This window comes from Monopterus albus, unplaced genomic scaffold (genome assembly GCF_001952655.1).
Source record: "Monopterus albus unplaced genomic scaffold, M_albus_1.0 scaffold99.1, whole genome shotgun sequence".
Classification (NCBI taxonomy): domain Eukaryota; kingdom Metazoa; phylum Chordata; class Actinopteri; order Synbranchiformes; family Synbranchidae; genus Monopterus; species Monopterus albus.
Genome location: NW_018127979.1, coordinates 3523536 through 3541302, shown reverse-complemented (window position 1 = coordinate 3541302; position 17767 = coordinate 3523536). Strand labels below are relative to the sequence as shown.

General features: G+C 42.6%; 1 protein-coding gene across 1 annotated transcript in view; it reads right to left on the bottom strand.

The window, feature by feature from the left end:
• Positions 1 to 275: 275 nt before the first annotated feature.
• col4a1 (collagen, type IV, alpha 1) overlaps positions 276 to 17767 on the bottom strand; it is a 40183-nt gene continuing 22691 nt past the window's right edge. The window contains exons 14-52 of the mRNA XM_020609331.1: positions 17594 to 17629; positions 17446 to 17505; positions 17124 to 17159; positions 16996 to 17040; positions 16845 to 16877; positions 15774 to 15834; positions 15606 to 15641; positions 15362 to 15508; positions 15161 to 15244; positions 14973 to 15056; positions 14643 to 14713; positions 14348 to 14539; positions 13361 to 13529; positions 13089 to 13181; positions 12795 to 12899; positions 12525 to 12622; positions 12112 to 12262; positions 11874 to 11987; positions 10913 to 11080; positions 9420 to 9509; positions 9175 to 9327; positions 8911 to 9009; positions 8622 to 8711; positions 5575 to 5714; positions 5155 to 5281; positions 4948 to 5028; positions 4334 to 4432; positions 3923 to 3973; positions 3646 to 3831; positions 3346 to 3479; positions 3107 to 3179; positions 2884 to 2955; positions 2577 to 2705; positions 2353 to 2451; positions 2069 to 2281; positions 1807 to 1984; positions 1593 to 1707; positions 867 to 1039; positions 276 to 484 (exon numbers count right to left, since the gene is read on the bottom strand). Coding sequence (XP_020464987.1) covers positions 403 to 484; positions 867 to 1039; positions 1593 to 1707; positions 1807 to 1984; positions 2069 to 2281; positions 2353 to 2451; positions 2577 to 2705; positions 2884 to 2955; positions 3107 to 3179; positions 3346 to 3479; positions 3646 to 3831; positions 3923 to 3973; positions 4334 to 4432; positions 4948 to 5028; positions 5155 to 5281; positions 5575 to 5714; positions 8622 to 8711; positions 8911 to 9009; positions 9175 to 9327; positions 9420 to 9509; positions 10913 to 11080; positions 11874 to 11987; positions 12112 to 12262; positions 12525 to 12622; positions 12795 to 12899; positions 13089 to 13181; positions 13361 to 13529; positions 14348 to 14539; positions 14643 to 14713; positions 14973 to 15056; positions 15161 to 15244; positions 15362 to 15508; positions 15606 to 15641; positions 15774 to 15834; positions 16845 to 16877; positions 16996 to 17040; positions 17124 to 17159; positions 17446 to 17505; positions 17594 to 17629 — 4167 coding nt within the window. The 3' untranslated portion in view covers positions 276 to 402. The remainder of the gene's footprint in view (positions 485 to 866; positions 1040 to 1592; positions 1708 to 1806; positions 1985 to 2068; positions 2282 to 2352; positions 2452 to 2576; positions 2706 to 2883; positions 2956 to 3106; positions 3180 to 3345; positions 3480 to 3645; positions 3832 to 3922; positions 3974 to 4333; positions 4433 to 4947; positions 5029 to 5154; positions 5282 to 5574; positions 5715 to 8621; positions 8712 to 8910; positions 9010 to 9174; positions 9328 to 9419; positions 9510 to 10912; positions 11081 to 11873; positions 11988 to 12111; positions 12263 to 12524; positions 12623 to 12794; positions 12900 to 13088; positions 13182 to 13360; positions 13530 to 14347; positions 14540 to 14642; positions 14714 to 14972; positions 15057 to 15160; positions 15245 to 15361; positions 15509 to 15605; positions 15642 to 15773; positions 15835 to 16844; positions 16878 to 16995; positions 17041 to 17123; positions 17160 to 17445; positions 17506 to 17593; positions 17630 to 17767) is intronic.

The window sequence follows — 17767 nt, the reverse complement described above, 5'->3', positions numbered from 1 at the left end:
CAAGTTATAAAGTGTGAAAATCTGTAATATTAATGTAGCTATATCTTTGAATGCTGTGGCACTCGTAGGTAAGGGAAGTAAAGCAAACAAGATGGAATAAGGCAGATAAGTAAATTCAATAGCACCTGACTTACAGAAAACAACCCTTTGAAAATGAACACCAGTTTACCAGATTAAGGGGCATGTACTCAGTGCAACGGTAAATTGGGTGCCATTCTTTTAGAGACGTTGTGATCTTGTTAGTTTTGCATTCTGCATGGAGTAAAAGGTCTCTGTGTTCTGTCCTCTCACACATGCAGGGAAGTAGCACCATCCTTTGGAAACAGGAAGTAAAGCAATGTCGAGGACATCAGAGCATGCAGTTTCCTTGCATATTAGGAAGGAGAACCCCGGTGTTGTGGTTTATGTCCTCTTCATGCACACCTGACAGCGGCTTATGTGTGTTCGGAGATTGCCTGCTTTTAGCGTTGTTGGAACAGGTTTCCTGGAAGGAGAAAAATATAAGTGCATTGAATATTAACAAGCTCATAATGTAAACGTGGAGGAAATGTGATGATGGCAAAAACTAAAAGAGCAACATAACACCAGGCTAAAAGTTGTTTCACTGCCTTCTATGGTTTAAGGTTTCAAGCCCTTTTGCCTATGTCCACTGCCCATGATCACTGCAGGGTGCTGTTGGGTGTAGTTAGAAGAGTGCCATACTGGACCTGTAACCACACCCAACACTGATGTAATGATGTCTTGGAGAACATCTGTACATCACTGCACTGAGGTAAGAAGTTAAACCATCGGAGGTCAGCAAAAGTAAGATTTTCACAAGGTGCTTAGCTATTCTTTAACAAGAACCAGGGGAGAGTCTGTCTTACTTAAACATCTCATTGTCTTCGATGGTGGCAAGCCAGAAGCTGTAGGAGTTGGCATAATAGTTGCAGGTTCCACGACCGTGGCACTCGATGAATGGAGCGCTACGGAATTCCTCCAAGCAAGAACCAGGAGAGGCTAGAGCCTGGCCTGAGCCCTCAGCACCGGCGCTGGTGTGCTACACAAACACAAAGTAATTGAATGAAATGAAGAATTTGCTATAACATAATCTGTAAGAGAGCTGTTGTTGGATTTTTATTCCACAAAAATGAACAAAACTGTACATATCAAAAGGTATATACAAGTACCCAAAGAATTCAACTTAATGTTGTGCATAGACAAACATGTGGTCAGCATAATAACCGAGAATTGTGTTTAATAATCAGAGAATTGTAGTTGCACTTGCCTTGGCTGATTGGCATCATCTGTGTCATTTATGCTTCACAATCATTGGCTGATTCACCAGCTGTTTAGATATCAGCTGACTAGTAATGTCCAATCATATCCATGTCTGCTCTAGCACCTTAAACTCCCCTTTATGTCCAGTTTTTTGGTATAAGACCTAATGTTCTTGTATCTTGTTCAGGCTTAGATATTTTTGAGTATGCCGTCATAGAGCAGAGCCTTTTCCATCAGATCTAACTTTAGTGGGAGTCATGACAACATGGGCATAGCTGGTACATGGTGGCAGACAGTTTACTTGCACTGAGACATGATTTTGTTTGTCTTACCATGACAAAGGAGTAGCCAATCCACAGAGAGTCCCAACCGTGAGGGCATGGAGGGATCATGATGGTCTGACTGTGAACTGCTATCACCATGGCTGGGGCCTCACACACAGCACACCTGTACACACACAAACACACACACACATTCATGAGAAGTATATGAGTATCATACACCCAAAACAAAATGCTATAGATGTACAGGTATATGCTGACATACCTGCTGATGAAGGGTTTGATGCTTTCACCAGTGACAGGTGCCATGGTCATGGGCATAGGCTCAGGAGAAGTGAGCCAGTAGGAATAGTCATTACGAGATGCAAAGTTACACACATTGTTGATGTTGCAAAACAGGAAAGGCATGGGGCTGAACTTCCTTAGACAGCTGCCTGCCGTGCCTAAAACACAGAGGCACAAGAGATGTTTATTCTCTATCTCATGTTTTTCTTTTATTCTTTCATTTTATTTGTTCTGTTTCTCACCTAGGTCCTGCCCATGAGAGCGTTCATTTCCTTGTACGTAGAGCAAGGAGTAGCCATCATAAATGAGTGAGGTTCCATCAGGACACTGTGGAACCTCCACATTTTGACTGTGACGGGTTACGAGGAACCCGTGATCCATGGAAGAGGGGCCAGGTGGGCCGACTCGTCCTGGAACACCATCAGGTCCAGGTGGGCCAGCATGTCCTCTTGGTCCTAAAGACAAAGAGTAATTAAGTTGTGAAAGTGGCAACACAACAAGTCTTACCAACACCTTCATCTCTAACCTTGTGGCCCGGGCAGGCCAGGCTCTCCTTTGGCTCCAGGCTGACCATGATACCCAGGGTATCCATCTTCACCTTTAGGCCCTGGAATACCTGTCACACCTGAGAAAAAATAACAGATATGATGAAGCAATAAGAAATATGGATGCAGAGCACTGGTGAGCAGGAGAAATCTGTTGTATTGTAAAGGATTATATGAAAGGGTGTATTTCTCATCAAAACGCCACCTTGCTGTCCTTTCTGTCCAGGAAATCCAGGTGGTCCCTGAATTCCTTGAGGGCCTTGAATTCCTGGCAACCCAATATCACCTTTGATGTAAGTGTGGGGACCAGGGGGACCAGGAGGGCCTTCATTACCTGAAATATACAGTATCATTAGAAGATATTCCATTACTCATGCTTATCTTTAGCAGTTAATGATCATCAAGTAAGATCTGAAAAAGTCTCAACAGAGTAACAGAATGTAACAATTCCAGTGTGGGGAAATAGTGATAGTTTCCATTTACATACTGATGGCTTTTAGATCATTTATTACCCTTTTCTCCTGGGAATCCTCTGTCTCCAAGCTCTCCTTTAAATCCAGTGTCTCCAGCACCACCCTTTGCACCTAGAGTTGATATTTATGATTAGTGTATTTTATCTGTTTATTATCTGAAAAAAGACATATTGATTTTTTCCTTTTATAAATGCTTAACACATCTTTCACATATAAATGCACAATGCATACCTTCACAGATGTATAACTCATATGTACTCACCTGGGAAGCCTTGGACACCCTGTTGCCCCCTCTCTCCCTTATGTCCATCAATACCTGGAAGGCCAGTTTGCCCCTGTAACAGACAGACACACAAACCAATCAAAAGAATAACAACTTTTGCAACATTAAAATTGCTCTGCACTGTCCATGTATCAGCTATCTCTCATCAAACTGCACCTTAACTATTTTGTGACTTGTGTAGTTAGAAAAAAAAGTCAGCCAACAGCACTGTGACATACAGGTTGTCCAGGACTTCCAGGGTCACCCTTTTGTCCTGTCTCTCCCTGATAACCAGGGAGACCTTGATCTCCTTTGTCTCCTCTTTGACCATCTCTGCCTGGCACACCAGGGATTCCTGGTGCTCCTGGAGATCCTGTTTCACAAAGACAAGAACAAGGTGAGGAGATTTTTTAAATGCACAGTGTATACGGTATTTTTACATTTTTCAGTTGTGATAGCAGCTTTATACTGCACAATACTTTGGAAACAAGTCTTCATGGACATAATAAATTGTTAGTATGCCATGTATTTCTCAATACCTGTTTCTCCGGGTTGTCCTGCTTGTCCCCTGTCTCCCTTAGGGCCCGGTAGAGAGAGACCTGGGAGTCCCCTCTCTCCTGGATCACCCGGTACTCCCTGTGGGCCTGGGAGACCCTTGTCGCCTTTGATACCAGGGACACCTGGCTGACCTGCAGTGCCGGGGAAGCCAGGACTACCTTTATCACCTGGAGGAGCAAAGAGAAGGCCGAATAATGATACTATGTTTAGCTACAGTGATCGAGGGGTTCCAGACAGCAACGATGGAGGAGCTCTTACCTTTGCTACCCAGCACTCCAGGGGATCCAGGGAAACCTCGGCCAGGTAAACCTGCAGAGAATGATGGGTTAAAAAAAGAAAACATTACAGACAGTTTCTCTTTTGTTCTGATTTGTATTGAGAGGTCTGCAGATGTTAGGGCTGTCTGAAGAAAAACTAAAGTACATTCAATACAACGATCTCCATTTGTCACTTTATTTGGAGAAAGCATTTCTGCCTGAACCCCTGGCTGTGGCTGATGGGTGATATGTGACTACTCAGGAGTTTGTGTCTTCCAGTATTTGTATTCAAAAACCCCTGCCAGAGTGACCTTGTAGGATATATCAGGCTGAGAGATTTATTATATTGTAACTGCTTAGCAATGAGTAAATTCTTGTAGCATGGTCTCCTCCTACCTCCTCTGTTACTAACCTGGTTCTCCTCTCTCTCCTGTAGATCCAGGGATGCCATCTATTCCACTGTCTCCCTTCTCTCCAGGAGGACCAGGAGGTCCCTGGAAACCTCCTTCACCTGGACGAGAACACATTTACACACTTATTAGGCTGAACAGGTACAAATTTCGCTTCACTCATTGATTTCTAGCAAGACTAAATAGACAGTTGCCTGGGACAGGTGTGTGAATCTTTTCATCTGATTTGATAAGCACACCGTTACCTGTGCTGTCACTGTCACTTTGCCAAAAAACATGGCAGCTGATCTTGAAAGCTTCCCCTAATCTGTCCACAGAAATGGGTTTCTGAATACATTTGATGTGAGTAAAAGTCCAAGGAACTGCACAATGATGATTTCTTTTATATGTACAGTGGCTAGTATAAACATTTGCCAAAGTGTGCAAGATTTGAGAGGTGCAGTAATTGTCAATACCACCATACTGTCTCACTGATTACTATGGATTTCAGTAATTCCTCAGACTGAACTGTTCAAACAAAATCTCACCTTACAGTGAAGTTAATGGTGTATGAAAACCTTGAACAAATATTGTTGACCTTGGTCTGGTTAGGTAGGTATTTAATCCTGTTACTTACCAGGGCGACCTTCACGACCAGGTTCTCCTGGAGAGCCAGGAAGCCCAGGGCTACCCTTCTCACCTGGTCTCCCTTCCTGACCTGTAGAACACACACATACACACACACCAAAATAAGAACTCACATAGAATAAAAAAAATGTATGATTATACCTAGTTTTCTGCCAGACAAACAGGATGAATGTGACGGCAAAGCCTGAAATCCCACCTGGATACCCGACAGTTCCTTTATCTCCTTTGGGTCCTTGCAGCCCTGGTTTGCCAGGCATACCCTCTTGACCCTTCAGACCCCTCTCTCCTGGTTGACCTGGGAATCCTGGATGGCCTTTCTGACCCTGTGAAAGTAAAGGAATTGAGTAGAATGCTAAGTAAATATATTTTAAGTTTGTCTGCAGGTTTTGTTACATTAGAAATTTGTGGTGGTAGCAGAGACTTGTCTGTGTAGAGGATCCCCCAAGACAGACATATGTAAGGAGAGCCTGCAGATCAACACATTTAAAATGGTAGTGCCTGATTTTTAGTACCAATGATTTTACTGGAAGCATTCATGCTGATTCAAACCTTCATGTGCTTCAGCTGCCAGTTTACAGCACACAGAAGTTGAGCAGTCACACTTGCAGGGAGTTACCTTTTCTCCTGGATGTCCTGGAAATCCAATGCCTGGTTCACCAGGTGCTCCTATGTCTCCTTTTGGTCCATCTGTGCCTTTGAATCCAGGATGCCCCGGTGTACCAATATCACCTTTAGTACCCTTCGAACCAACCGCACCTACGTGAACATGCATCCAAACAAACATAATGCAGATAAAAAAGTTGTATTCAAGATTCAAGATTTTTATTTGCCATTTATGCATAAACAGAAAGTCTAGGCATAAAGGAATTCGTGTGCAGGGCTCTCCTGGAGTCAAGTAGAGTTTAAAGCCAAAACAACGAACACCTAGTCTAAATATAAGATTACCCAAGAATACAAAAGAATACAAAATACAAAAAACACCAATATCCAAGAATACAAAATAATTCATAAAATTGTAGATACAGGAATAGGGTAGCAGGTAAAATGGGGAGTTTCAAATATTACACATGGTATTGCACCTAGTGGAATTGTATATGGTATTCTACTTAGTAGGGTAATGAGGGGTTATTGCACAGGTTTTTCACATTTTGTATTTGCCATCAGTCTTACTGTGGCAGGGAAAAGTTGTTGTAAAATCTTGGTCTGTGTGGGATGATACTGTCCGCTCTCCCGTGCCTGAGGCTGTGGGTGCAGTTTTTGTGTCTTGAGCAGAGTGTGAGCTGGGTGAAGTGGGTCTCTAACTATGTTCTCTGCTCTTTAGCGGCAGCACTGTGTGTATATTGTGTCCATAGCAGCCAGTTCAGTCCCAATGATCCCCTCTGCAGTCTTTATGACCCTTTGAAGAGCCTTCCTCTCTGCCTGTGTGGTGTTACCATACAAAACTGTGATGCCAGTGGTGAGGACACTCTCTACCAGTCCTCTGTAAGCCTGGGTGAGGGGGCGACAGTTCAGACCAGCTTTCCTGAACTGCCTGATGAAATATAGCTGCTGCTGGGCTTTCTCCACTGTGGCAGCTGTGTTCCATGTCCAGCTCAGGTCAGGTGTCACATGCAAGCCCAGTAACTTGTAGCTGTCAGCCCTCTCCACCTCAGTCCCTTTGAGAGTCAGAGGCAGCAGAGGGGAGAGGTTCTTCCTGAAGTCTACTATTATTTATTTTGTCTGGTTTATATATTGAGACTGAGGTCATTCTCCTCTCCATAAACAAGAATGTTGTTCACCAAGCTTCTATAACCCGAATCATCCCCCCCTTGACGAGGCCCAGGATGGTGGTGTCATCAGCATATTTAATGATGGTGGTGTTGTCCTGGTTGGAGACACAGTGACTGTACCAGGTGAAGAGTTTGGGGCTGAGACAGCAGCCCTGTGGTGAGCCTGTGCTGATTGTGAGCTCAGCAGACACCTGCCCACCCATTCTGACCACCTGTGGTCTTTCAATCAGGAAGTCCAGAATCCAATTACAAAGTCATTCAGAGTGGATGTGTCTGATCTCTTAGGGACCGGTACGATGATGGATTTTTTGAAAATGTGAAGGACTACTGCTTGGGTTAAAGACAGGCTGAAGATGTCTGCGTACACACTAACTAGTTCATCCCCGCAGGCTTTCAGAACTCTAGGGGAGACACCATCTGGTCCTGCAGCTTTATGGGGATTCACCTGTTTCAGGGCCTTCAGAACTTGTGTGTGCGTTACCTAATAAGCAGTGTCCCCCAGGTCGCAGGGGGATTGTGAGGGGGTATCCGTGTTCAGCCTGTCAAACCTAGCATAGAAGTTATTAAGGCTGTCCGGGAGGGTGACGTCATGGGAAATGGTGATCGTTGGTTTGTTCCTGTAGTTTGCGACTGCCTGGATTCCCTGGCACATGCTGCGCATGTTGTTATTCAGGTAACAGCTCTCCAGTTTTTGGAAGCATGCCCTCTTTGCAGGTCTGATGGACCTCTCTAGCTCGTACCAGGCTCTCCTGTACTCCCCTTGGTCCCCTGCCTTGAAAGCTTCCTGCCTTTTCCTTATTTTCTGTTTTATGTCCATATTGAAGCAGGGTTTTTGGTTAGGGAAGACACGCACAGTTCCAGGTGGGGCACATATGGACATGCACCAGCTGATGTAATCACTCGCAGTCTCTGCATATTCATGAATATTGTCTGTGGCCCTTTTGAAGACGTTCCGGTCTGTGGCCTCTAGATAGCCCTGCAGGCTGACCTGTGCACCGTCAGTCCAAGTGTTAACACTTCTCATTGTGACTGGTTTCGCTTTGAGCCATCTGGCGTAAACTGGCCTGAGCCAAATTGCTAAATTGTCAGATTTACCAAAATGAGCTTAGGTTCTGCTGAGAAAGCATTTCTAATGTTACTGGAATAGTGGTCCAGTGTTTTGTTTCCTCTAGCGGGGAAAACTATGTTTCACACAAATATTAATGCTTGAAAAATTCTCTGTATAGCTGTTTATGGTTATATGTTTAAGGCATATAAATGCTTGCACACATACACATGATCAGAATGGTGTCAGGATTCGGTGCCACTGCTTCCTGTCAGGCTTTTATTTTGATGCCACTTCCTGTTTTGTTTCACAACAGTTTTGGTCACTCTTCATCACTCGCATTAGTTTCACCTGCTCCTTATTGTTTACACCTGTTTTTTCTCCTGTATTTAGGCAGCGTCCTCCCACTAGGACGCTGCCAGATTGTTCTAGACTCCAGCTCTGACTCTCCAGCCTGGGGGTAGTTGTGGGACCGCCATGTGAGGGGGGTTTTCTGTTGTGTTTGTGCCCTCCTTCCTGGCCCCCTGCTCCCTGCTCAGTGTACTGACCTTCTGAGTTATTCCCCTTGACCTCTCGAGTTTGGATCTCCTGGCTATACCTGTTTACCGGCGCTGACCCTGGACTGTCTTATCGACCTGATTGTTTATCCTGGACTGTGTATTGGTTGTCTAGTTACAACAAGTAAAAACCTTTCGCTAAATCAGTTCGTCTGGTTTTATAATTGAGTCCACCACTAACACCGTTTGGCGTCCTTACACGCCAAATCTGACAAATGGTTGATATTTCCATGACATCTGAGACATATTAGATTGCTGTAGGGTGACGTTTAGGTTATTTGGGTGTATTTACCTGGTATTCCCATCTCTCCTACACTGCCCTTATCTCCAGTGGGCCCCTGAATGCCAGGCACTCCACGATCTCCAGGGTGTCCTTTCCCACCTGAGACACATCAGTGAGATTGAAGAAGAAGTAATATTTACTTTCACTTCAGTTTCATTTGGTGATGAAGCAAAAGCAGAGAATTTGCCAAATAAGAGTTAAAATGATGATAAACAGAAATAATCACATGATAGTTTAAAATATTGTATAACTTTTTAAATGCATTTTAGAACTTTGTTCATGTGGTCAGGTAGGTCACCTGGTTGTCCAGGTGCTCCAGGCAATCCAGGGTTTCCTGCCCGTCCAGGATCTCCAGGACTTCCAGTGTGACCTGTCGCTCCAGGCATCCCAGTGGTACCTGATAGAAAAATGGAATTAAAAACAAAGACATAAGGGTATTGGAATGTGTCTTAAACTCCTGGTCAAAATACAGAATCATCCATGAGCCTGTTTCTAGCAAAGCTCCATACAATATGATGAATATACCTCTATTGAGCAAAAGGCCATTAGTGTTGGTTTATACCTATGTCTCCTTTGACTCCCTTCTCCCCTTTTATGTGCGCCATGTCAACATCGGTCATGTTCCCAGGAGGTCCCTGAAGACCTTGTTCTCCCCGCTCTCCTTTAAATCCACGTTCTCCAGTACTACCTCTTAGCCCAGTAATACCAGGGTCACCTGAAAGGAATGGTGGGAAAGAGAAATTGTATTTTCTGATGAGAGACGTGAAAAAAGAAAAGTGGAAGACTTCAGAATTTGTTCTTCCTCACCTTGCTGACCAGGAGATCCAGGTTTACCAGCTTCTCCAGGAAATCCTTTGAGCCCTGGTGTCCCAATGACCCCCATTTCACCTTTTAGACCTGGAAAAAAAAGCCCACTTCATGTAAATAGGTCAGTGGGAGTAAGTTACCTAAAAATAAAGCCAATGCAAACTTTGTTGTACATTTTTCATTTAATATGTGAATCCTGCTCATTCTTCTTTTAAAAACTGCAATGTAGGAGGAATACTCAGTACTTATCCAGTACTGCCACTTAGTAGTAAGAGTAATGTATGTAGTGAGAAGGCAAATAATAAGACATAAGTCCTCAAATAGTACCTCAACTACAGAAAGGATGATGTTTTCCCTTAAAACAGGCCTATATTAGATCAAAGTTGTGTCCCACTCACTTGCCATTTTAACAATAATTTTTCATTCAAAAAATGAACCCAAAGACAAACAGCTTGAAGCTCAACACTTTCTGCACTGTCATGATTTTGTCTCTTCTGCTACCGGTATCATGCTTTTATTCTGACACCACTTCCGGTCTACAGTCTCACCTCAGCTATGGACTTTTTACTATAATCAGTAGTAATGATCTGCATCTGTTGACACCCCTTTATAGGAAGCTTCCTCCCACCAGGAAGCTGCCAGATTATTCTAACCCATGTTCAGACTTTACAGTGGTTTTTCTTGTGCCTGTTATTCCAGCTCTGACCCCGGATTGCCTTGTGACCGCTGAGTACTGCCTAACCCTTCTGATTCTGTTTGTATTCTGTGCATCAACTTTTGGACTTCCCTTATTGACCGTTCTTCTTGTGGATACCTTGGATGTGTGAGTTTGCTGGCTCTGACCCTCTGAGAGCATTACATGTTGAATCAAACTCCTGCACTGTGTATCATTTGTTTTTGACCAGTGGTGTGATTAAAGAGACAGTGTTCTGCTTTTACTCGTCTGGCCTTCTAATTGAGTTCACCCTCGACATCATCGGCAGCTTTACACGCCGAGTGTGACACCGTACAGATGTTTCACATTAAAAACCTTCCAGCAGCTCAAAGGAACTAATCCCACTCTTACTCTGAAGGCTTTAAATATCAGAAAATATCTCAGCATGCCTGAATTTTCAGCAGGTGCATCAGAGGAGTAACTACTCAAAAAAAGAAAGAAAGTCCTGCACACTGTTTTGCTTAGGTTATAATATTTATTAATAAACAATGTTTCACTCTATTCATCAGGCTTTTAATGTGAAACATCTACAGGAAGTGTTTAGTTTCATTAAAATTAGCTTAATAGCCAAAAAAAAGTATATTTAAATTACCTGAGGTAAGCAATAATATGGTAAAAATGGCATTGGCTACACTGATGACATGACTACTTAATGAATTAATACTGCAGAATTGTAACAATAGCAAAACAAACAAAAAAAAAAACAGCAAAAGACAGTGAAAAAGTTTTAATTTGAATTTTCTTTTTTGTGAATATCTTTCCAGTTTGTCCATCTCACCTTGGTTTCCAGATGGTCCATCCCTGCCTGGTAGGCCTGAAGGCCCTGGTTGTCCTTTAGAGCCCGGGGCTCCTGGGAACCCAGGGGCTCCTTTTTCTCCAGGAGGCCCTGGCATGTCCAGACCAGGAGCACCAGGGTAGCCTTTTTCTCCTTTTACACCTTCCCTACCTGCTCAACATGCACACATACAACACCAACTTAAGAGTCAGGTAAAGGAAATTAAGAGAATGTAGCACAATCTGACAGCAGACATTTTGTCTTGTACTAATTGGAAAATTACAGTTATAGAGCCACTGTAATGTTACATTACATAGTGTCTTTTCAAGGGCCCAAGCATGCACAATACCATGACCTGGAACTGAAGCAGCTGAAGAAGCTTATTCATCTTATCTAAAACTGTGCATTACCTACTGACACATGTGCATTCAGTGAAAAAGGTCTACATAACTCTTTTCAGACATTCTTTCCATTCCGGGAATTTGCTTGCTACTTCACATCTAGGCATCATATCTGAACAAAACCTCATGTCATGTAGCCAGCAGTGTTGACAGCAATTTTTTTCTGGTAGGACCTAGTCAAATAACTGCTTGCTTTCTTACTGGCTACATGTCTGAATTGAAGTGGTGAAATTGCCAGTAAGCAGTGTGAGCTAATGAAGAATGGCTGGAAATTAGTCCGATATGGATATCAAAAAACTGCTTATCCTCTGTGCAGAGGAAGAAATTACTAACAAAAAACAGTAAACGGCATTGTTATGTGTCTGCTTCACATATTGTGGGAACATTTTGGCTGTACCCAGCTACGTCCTGCTATGTTTGAACAAAACCTTGCTGGGAATTTTGTGCACAGCAGCTCTGTGTCTGAATGCTAAAAAGCAAATGCTTCTGTATATGGTTGCATGTATTCTGCAAATTGACAGCTACCATGTCTGCTTATGTTTGAGTGCTACATTTGGGCTCACCGTGTGGTCCAGGCTCTCCTTGTCGTCCTTGTGGGCCTTGTGGTCCAGGCAAGCCTTTTCCTGGAGCACCTGGTATGCCAGCTTGTCCAGGAGGCCCTGGGGGTCCCACTTCACCTAATTTTAAAGACCAAAGAGAAACAATGTTGAGTTTGCTACAGAAGATTGGCCTTTAACTATATGGCACTGACTAAATCAACCCAGGAGTCACACCAGAGTTGTTTTAGCAATCCTGCAATACCTTTGATTCCCTGAGGTCCTGGTAGTCCTGTCTTGCCTTCCTGTCCAGGAATCCCAGGTAGTCCAATGCTACCCTTCTCCCCTTGGAGGCCAGTACTTCCTGGGAGGCCTTGTGAGCCTTTTGGGCCAGGAAGACCTCGTCCTGGTTCACCCTGTAAAGCATAAGTGTAACCATGGTTTGCATGTCATTGCATGTGGTTTTGCTCCGGACACTCAAACCATCAATTGTTCATATAAAAGTTGGTGCCATTGCTGTGGTTGTTGGATTACCATATGACAATGGAGCTGTAGGACAAATGCAAGTAAGAAGTTTACACATTTTTTATGGTCAAAACAGAGATCCTTAAGATTCTTTGTTGCCTCTTTTCCAGAGACACTATGTCAGTTGATCTACACATGCAGACAAATACACACTTTTTGTCCAGGTGAACCAGGTTGTCCGGGCGAACCACTGTGTCCTGGTCTCCCTGGCTCTCCTGGAAATCCCGGAGCTCCTGGAATTCCACTGTTTCCTGGAAAGAGGGACCAGATATTTCATCTAATGTCTGTTTTGTTCTGTCTCTGTACATGTACTGTATTATATTTAGTCTGTTTACATTGTTTTAAAGAATCTCTGAGTATTTATTAAATACAGTATCTGTGAGGCATGGAAAGGAAGAATGAGGTCAACACAGAGTAATATACCTTTAGGACCAGTTGGGCCCGGAAATCCAATTCCAGGAAGTCCATGTTCGCCCTTCAGTCCGGGGAGACCCCGCAACCCTTCGTCTCCCGGCTGGCCTCTGTCCCCTGTAGCAATCAACATATTTGTATGGTGAACAGGGTCAATTGCCAGACATCCTCATATATATGCGAAGATCCATAATATGGTTTTATTTGTTTGTTTGTTTTTTGGTCAAAGACATGTCCACTGATCCATGAAATTGATTTTAGTGCAGGAAGTATAACTGACGACATGCTGACTATGATGTTGCTCACCTTGAGGTCCAGGCCTGCCGGGTTCTCCTCTTAGTCCAGGTACACCCTGAGGCCCAGGAGCGCTCATACTTACACCTGGCTCACCTTTTGCACCTGGACACAATTTATACAGTATGTTATTAATGAAGGAATGAATGTACATGGTATGTGTGTCTGTGCACAGTGCCAGTATATGCTTGTCAAGTTTCAGATGTGCCATTAAGTTTGATTTAACTTCTCTTTGGCTATATGAGTGCATGTCTTTACATTGTCTGTGTAGATCTCATGCCTACCTGGTAGTCCAGGAGCTCCAGGAGTCCCAGGTCTCCCTTGGCTGCCCTTCTCTCCAGTCTCTCCTGGTCGACCATGGCCTGGCAGACCAGGGAGGCCTCGCTCACCCGGGGGTCCAGTATGACCAGGATCCCCACTTGGTCCACGCTCACCCTTAATGCCCTCTTTGGCCTGAAAGCAAGATTAGAAAAAGAGGATCTACTTTATTATTATTTTAAATAAAGTTTCACAATGACTTAAATAGATTAAATCAGTGAGAGTGGATGCAAATGAAACTCAAACAAAAATTATCTTTTTTTTTTTTGCTTTATCTCAAAAGGATTATTTTTGAGCCACATAGGAACAGCACAAGTTGTAAATGCTAGATTGACATACAGTATATCCTCATAAAGTTGATGTGACTTCTTACTTGCATAAGGTTTCTTATTTACATATCAAGCAAATATGGAGCAACATTAACATTCATTTGAAATCAAGTTTCAGGCCATTCACTTTCCTTTTGTTTTGAGGGAAATATTTGGTTCTTTCGCTGCTAAATACTCCGCTGTTTTCATCAGTTTGCCGCTAACTTTGTCTGTTTGAAAACTATGCTGATGAAAGTGATAAGACTGAGCAAAAAGACAAAAGATGCTGGCTCTAAAACCAAAATAATTAATAGAAAGATGTTTTAAAAAACTGTGTGTTAAGCTGAGAGAGACTGTGAAGTCACATGATAATCTGTGAACTGATTCATTTGAGCAACTGCTTTTACATTTCTGTAGTCATTTTTCCCCTGTTAATATAATGAGTATAGATTATTAAGCAGCTTTAAGTAAAGGTTATCTCACTTGCAGTGAAGGGTTTTAAAAGGTTGACACAGTTAAGAGCCTGTTAGTTTTTTATAATGCTATCATCTGACAGGCAGTTCAATCATTTGCATTATTAGTGGAGTTCATACTGGCCTGGTATCCTGAGAACTTGTCATCATACAGTACCACATACGCACTTACTGGTTCGCCTTTGGGACCAGGAAAACCCGGAAGGCCATCTCTCCCTGGCTGTCCATCAAGTCCTGGTTTCCCCGGTGAACCAGAAGAACCAGGAAAACCTTTGTCACCCTTTAGATTAGGAGCTGCAATAATGTCCCCAGGCTCACCAACAGCTCCAGGAGCTCCCATCAAACCAGGATTGCCCTGGGCACCCTGTGTACAGGTCAGTCATATATATTGTGAACTGAAATAGTGAAACAGTGAAAACATTCAGCTTGGATCTTGTTGCAAGTGTCAGAGACATTATTTGACTCACAGATCTCCCAGGTTGTCCAGGAGGACCAGTTTGACCCTTTTCGCCTTTGCTGCCTACTTGCCCAGGAGGCCCTGCCAGGTGAAAATGGACATTTTAAATCCTTAGCTCATTCAAATACTTACTACAGTGCATGTCAATAAGATACAAACCAAATGACTGTGTTTAGACAGTTGGAACTATAAACAGCTGAGGTCAGAAGCTCTCAGAAGGCCAATGAAATATTTAAACCTACATTACACTTTGCAGCAGTGTCTGGCAAAAATGGCAACTTCAGCTCATAGCACCAGCAGTTTTTGGGCCATGTCATTTAAGTGCAAATCATTCACTCACCACGCTCTCCTTTAATCCCCTGGGGTCCAGGTAATCCAGGTATGGAAGAACCATCGCAATTAATGCAGGTATCTCCTTTGTTACCTAACAAAAGATACAGAATCTTCAGTTTAACATCAGCTGTGGTAAACATGTCCACTAAAGGTATCACTGCTTTTGTTAACAGCAGTAATTGTGTTCGCTTTTACCTTTCTGTCCCAATTCCCCTTGTAACCCTGGATCTCCAGGTGGGCCAGGAGGTCCTCTTTGGATATTACATTCACGTGGATCAACTGTGTGGTGATGTTAATAGCAAGTTAGAGTTATTTAAACATCTCTAAATACACACAGTGTCTGTGTTCTTTGCTTCAATTACTCAAATGGCTGTATTATTTGGATGTGAGACATGCCTTCGGGTCCCGGTGGCCCAGGGGGTCCAGGTAACCCTGGTTCTCCTGGACGTCCAACAATATGCTCTCCTTCTATACCCCTGTCTCCTTTCTCACCCCTTTCTCCCTTCTGACCCTTCTCACCACGAGGTCCTTCAATGTACCGGCCTGAAGTACAAGAAGAAAGCAGGTTATTTATATTGTCTGACTGATACAGTGGGCCTTGATGCAGTGTTCTTAAGTTACATTGAAATTCTGTGTCTACCTGGTGGACCTGGTTCACCCTGAGGACCAGGAAATCCTGTAGATTAAGAGCAAACCAAAGGTGAGACAAAAACATGCATACTGTGTGAACTGATCCTAGGTAAGTGTGCATGTGTCTGTGTCCACATAGAGGATGAACACGTGGTGGCATCCTATGGCCTCACTTTACCTTTTTCTCCTTGTAACCCTGGGTAACCAGGAGGACCAGGAGGACCAGGAGGACCAGTGCCCTAAAATTATATAATTACAAAGATTAAGGGTGTTTGCCCATTTTTGAAGAACCTATTCACGTTTTATTACACTGATCTACCTAAACTCACATCAGTTGACTGCTAGGGCTACATCTCTCTGTGTCTCACCGAATTTAATAGATTTTGCCATTATCTCTAATTTAATCAGCTGAGGGTCTTGCAAGAGACAGATTAACCAACTTGTCAGAAGCACCAGGCTGAAAAACAGTGTTTCAGTCACTGATGTTCACATTTTAAGTCTGTTGAACCTCTGACCACTGATAGGATCACTCATTGATGTGCATGAGTGTGGTCAGAAGCATGCTCTTTTGCACCTTTACCCACTCAACAGTGGATGAGAAGTATAGAGATCAACAAAAACAACACTGTGGGGTGTTAAATTGCTCGTTAAACCCTCATACAGATCAAGTCCAATTCTGGATCCTACTTTTTCCATAATGTAACTTAGTAGCATCTTTTGTTAAATCCTTCTTCCCTGGTAAATGCCCATATCTTTATAAAATAGGTTATACTGCAGTTGCGGTTATTTTATTCAAATCTGTTGTCAGATTTTTGGAAATATGGAGGTCAAGATTCCCTCAGTAGAACTCAGTTCATTTATTGTTTTAGTATAGTTTTTTGTAAATTATACCTTCATACATAATCTAATTATAAAGCCTTCACCTCCCCAACAGGGTATGAACATGCATAATTCTAAGGTAATTTGTGTGCAAACCCATCCTCAGGTTGTTATGACCTTTGTATCCTCAATAGAAGCTACAGCCCTAAACAAATGATGTAATTTGATGTAATTTTTGGTCACATTGGTGGTTTCACCCTTTAACCTGCACTCACATTTTAACTGAATGAACATGTGGTGACATCTGCTGGTAGCTTTTAGAATTTATCCCCCTTGTAGCTGATGTGAAAGAGTAAGTGAGAAAGAAAGAGTCATAGAAGTAAATAGGAAATGTGTGTGAGTGTGTGTGTGGTGGGGGGAGATCACTTACGTGACCTGGTGGTCCTCTTTCTCCCTTTTCACCCTGAAACAAAACAAAGTATTTTAGCTATTCTGACCATCAAACCTCCCACAAAATGTAAGTTTCAGATTAAAGCCTTGAATACTGCATGTGTAGAATAAATAAAATGTGCATTACTTACTTGAGAACCAGGGTATCCAGAAGCTCCAGGAAAACCTTTTTCTCCCTGTATGACAATATGTAGCATTTCAGTTCAAAAGGAAACAACAGCTGGATGGTAAAATAATTGGATAAAACAGTTTGTGTTACCTTTGGACCATCCTCTCCATCCTTGCCAGGTTTACCCTAACATCACAAAAACAGACTTTAATTTAGTTTTCACTTGGATTAATATTAAAGAGTTTAATACAGTGAATTAAACCTGCATAAGCTCAAAATTGATACTCCCATAAACGTAGGTAAAACAGTTTTTATTGTAAAAAGCTTGTTTTCCTTGTTATATTCAAATTTTGAAGAACATGCATAAAAATCTTACAATAGCAATTAGTACTGAGCTTCTTTCTTTACCAATATACCTTTATAGTATTTATATATATATATATATATATATATACATATCTTTGCCACTTACAGATGGACCATGGGGGCCAGGTTCACCTTTCAAACCATTGATATGTGGGTTGCAATACCCCTGCAAAGGACATCAGGCATCTCAAAAAATTGCCCACATTAATGTACTGTAAGTCATACATCTCATCAATTGAAAGCAAAATACTAACTTTTTCTCCTTTCTCTCCTGTTGGTCCTCTGGCTCCCTTTAGAAATAAAAAACACAGACACGTTCAGAAAATAACAGAATCCAAGGCATCTTTTACATAGAAACAGGCATATAATGATGTATTTATACACAAAGGTTGCACAGTTTCTGTTCTGAAATATAAAGAGCTGAGCAC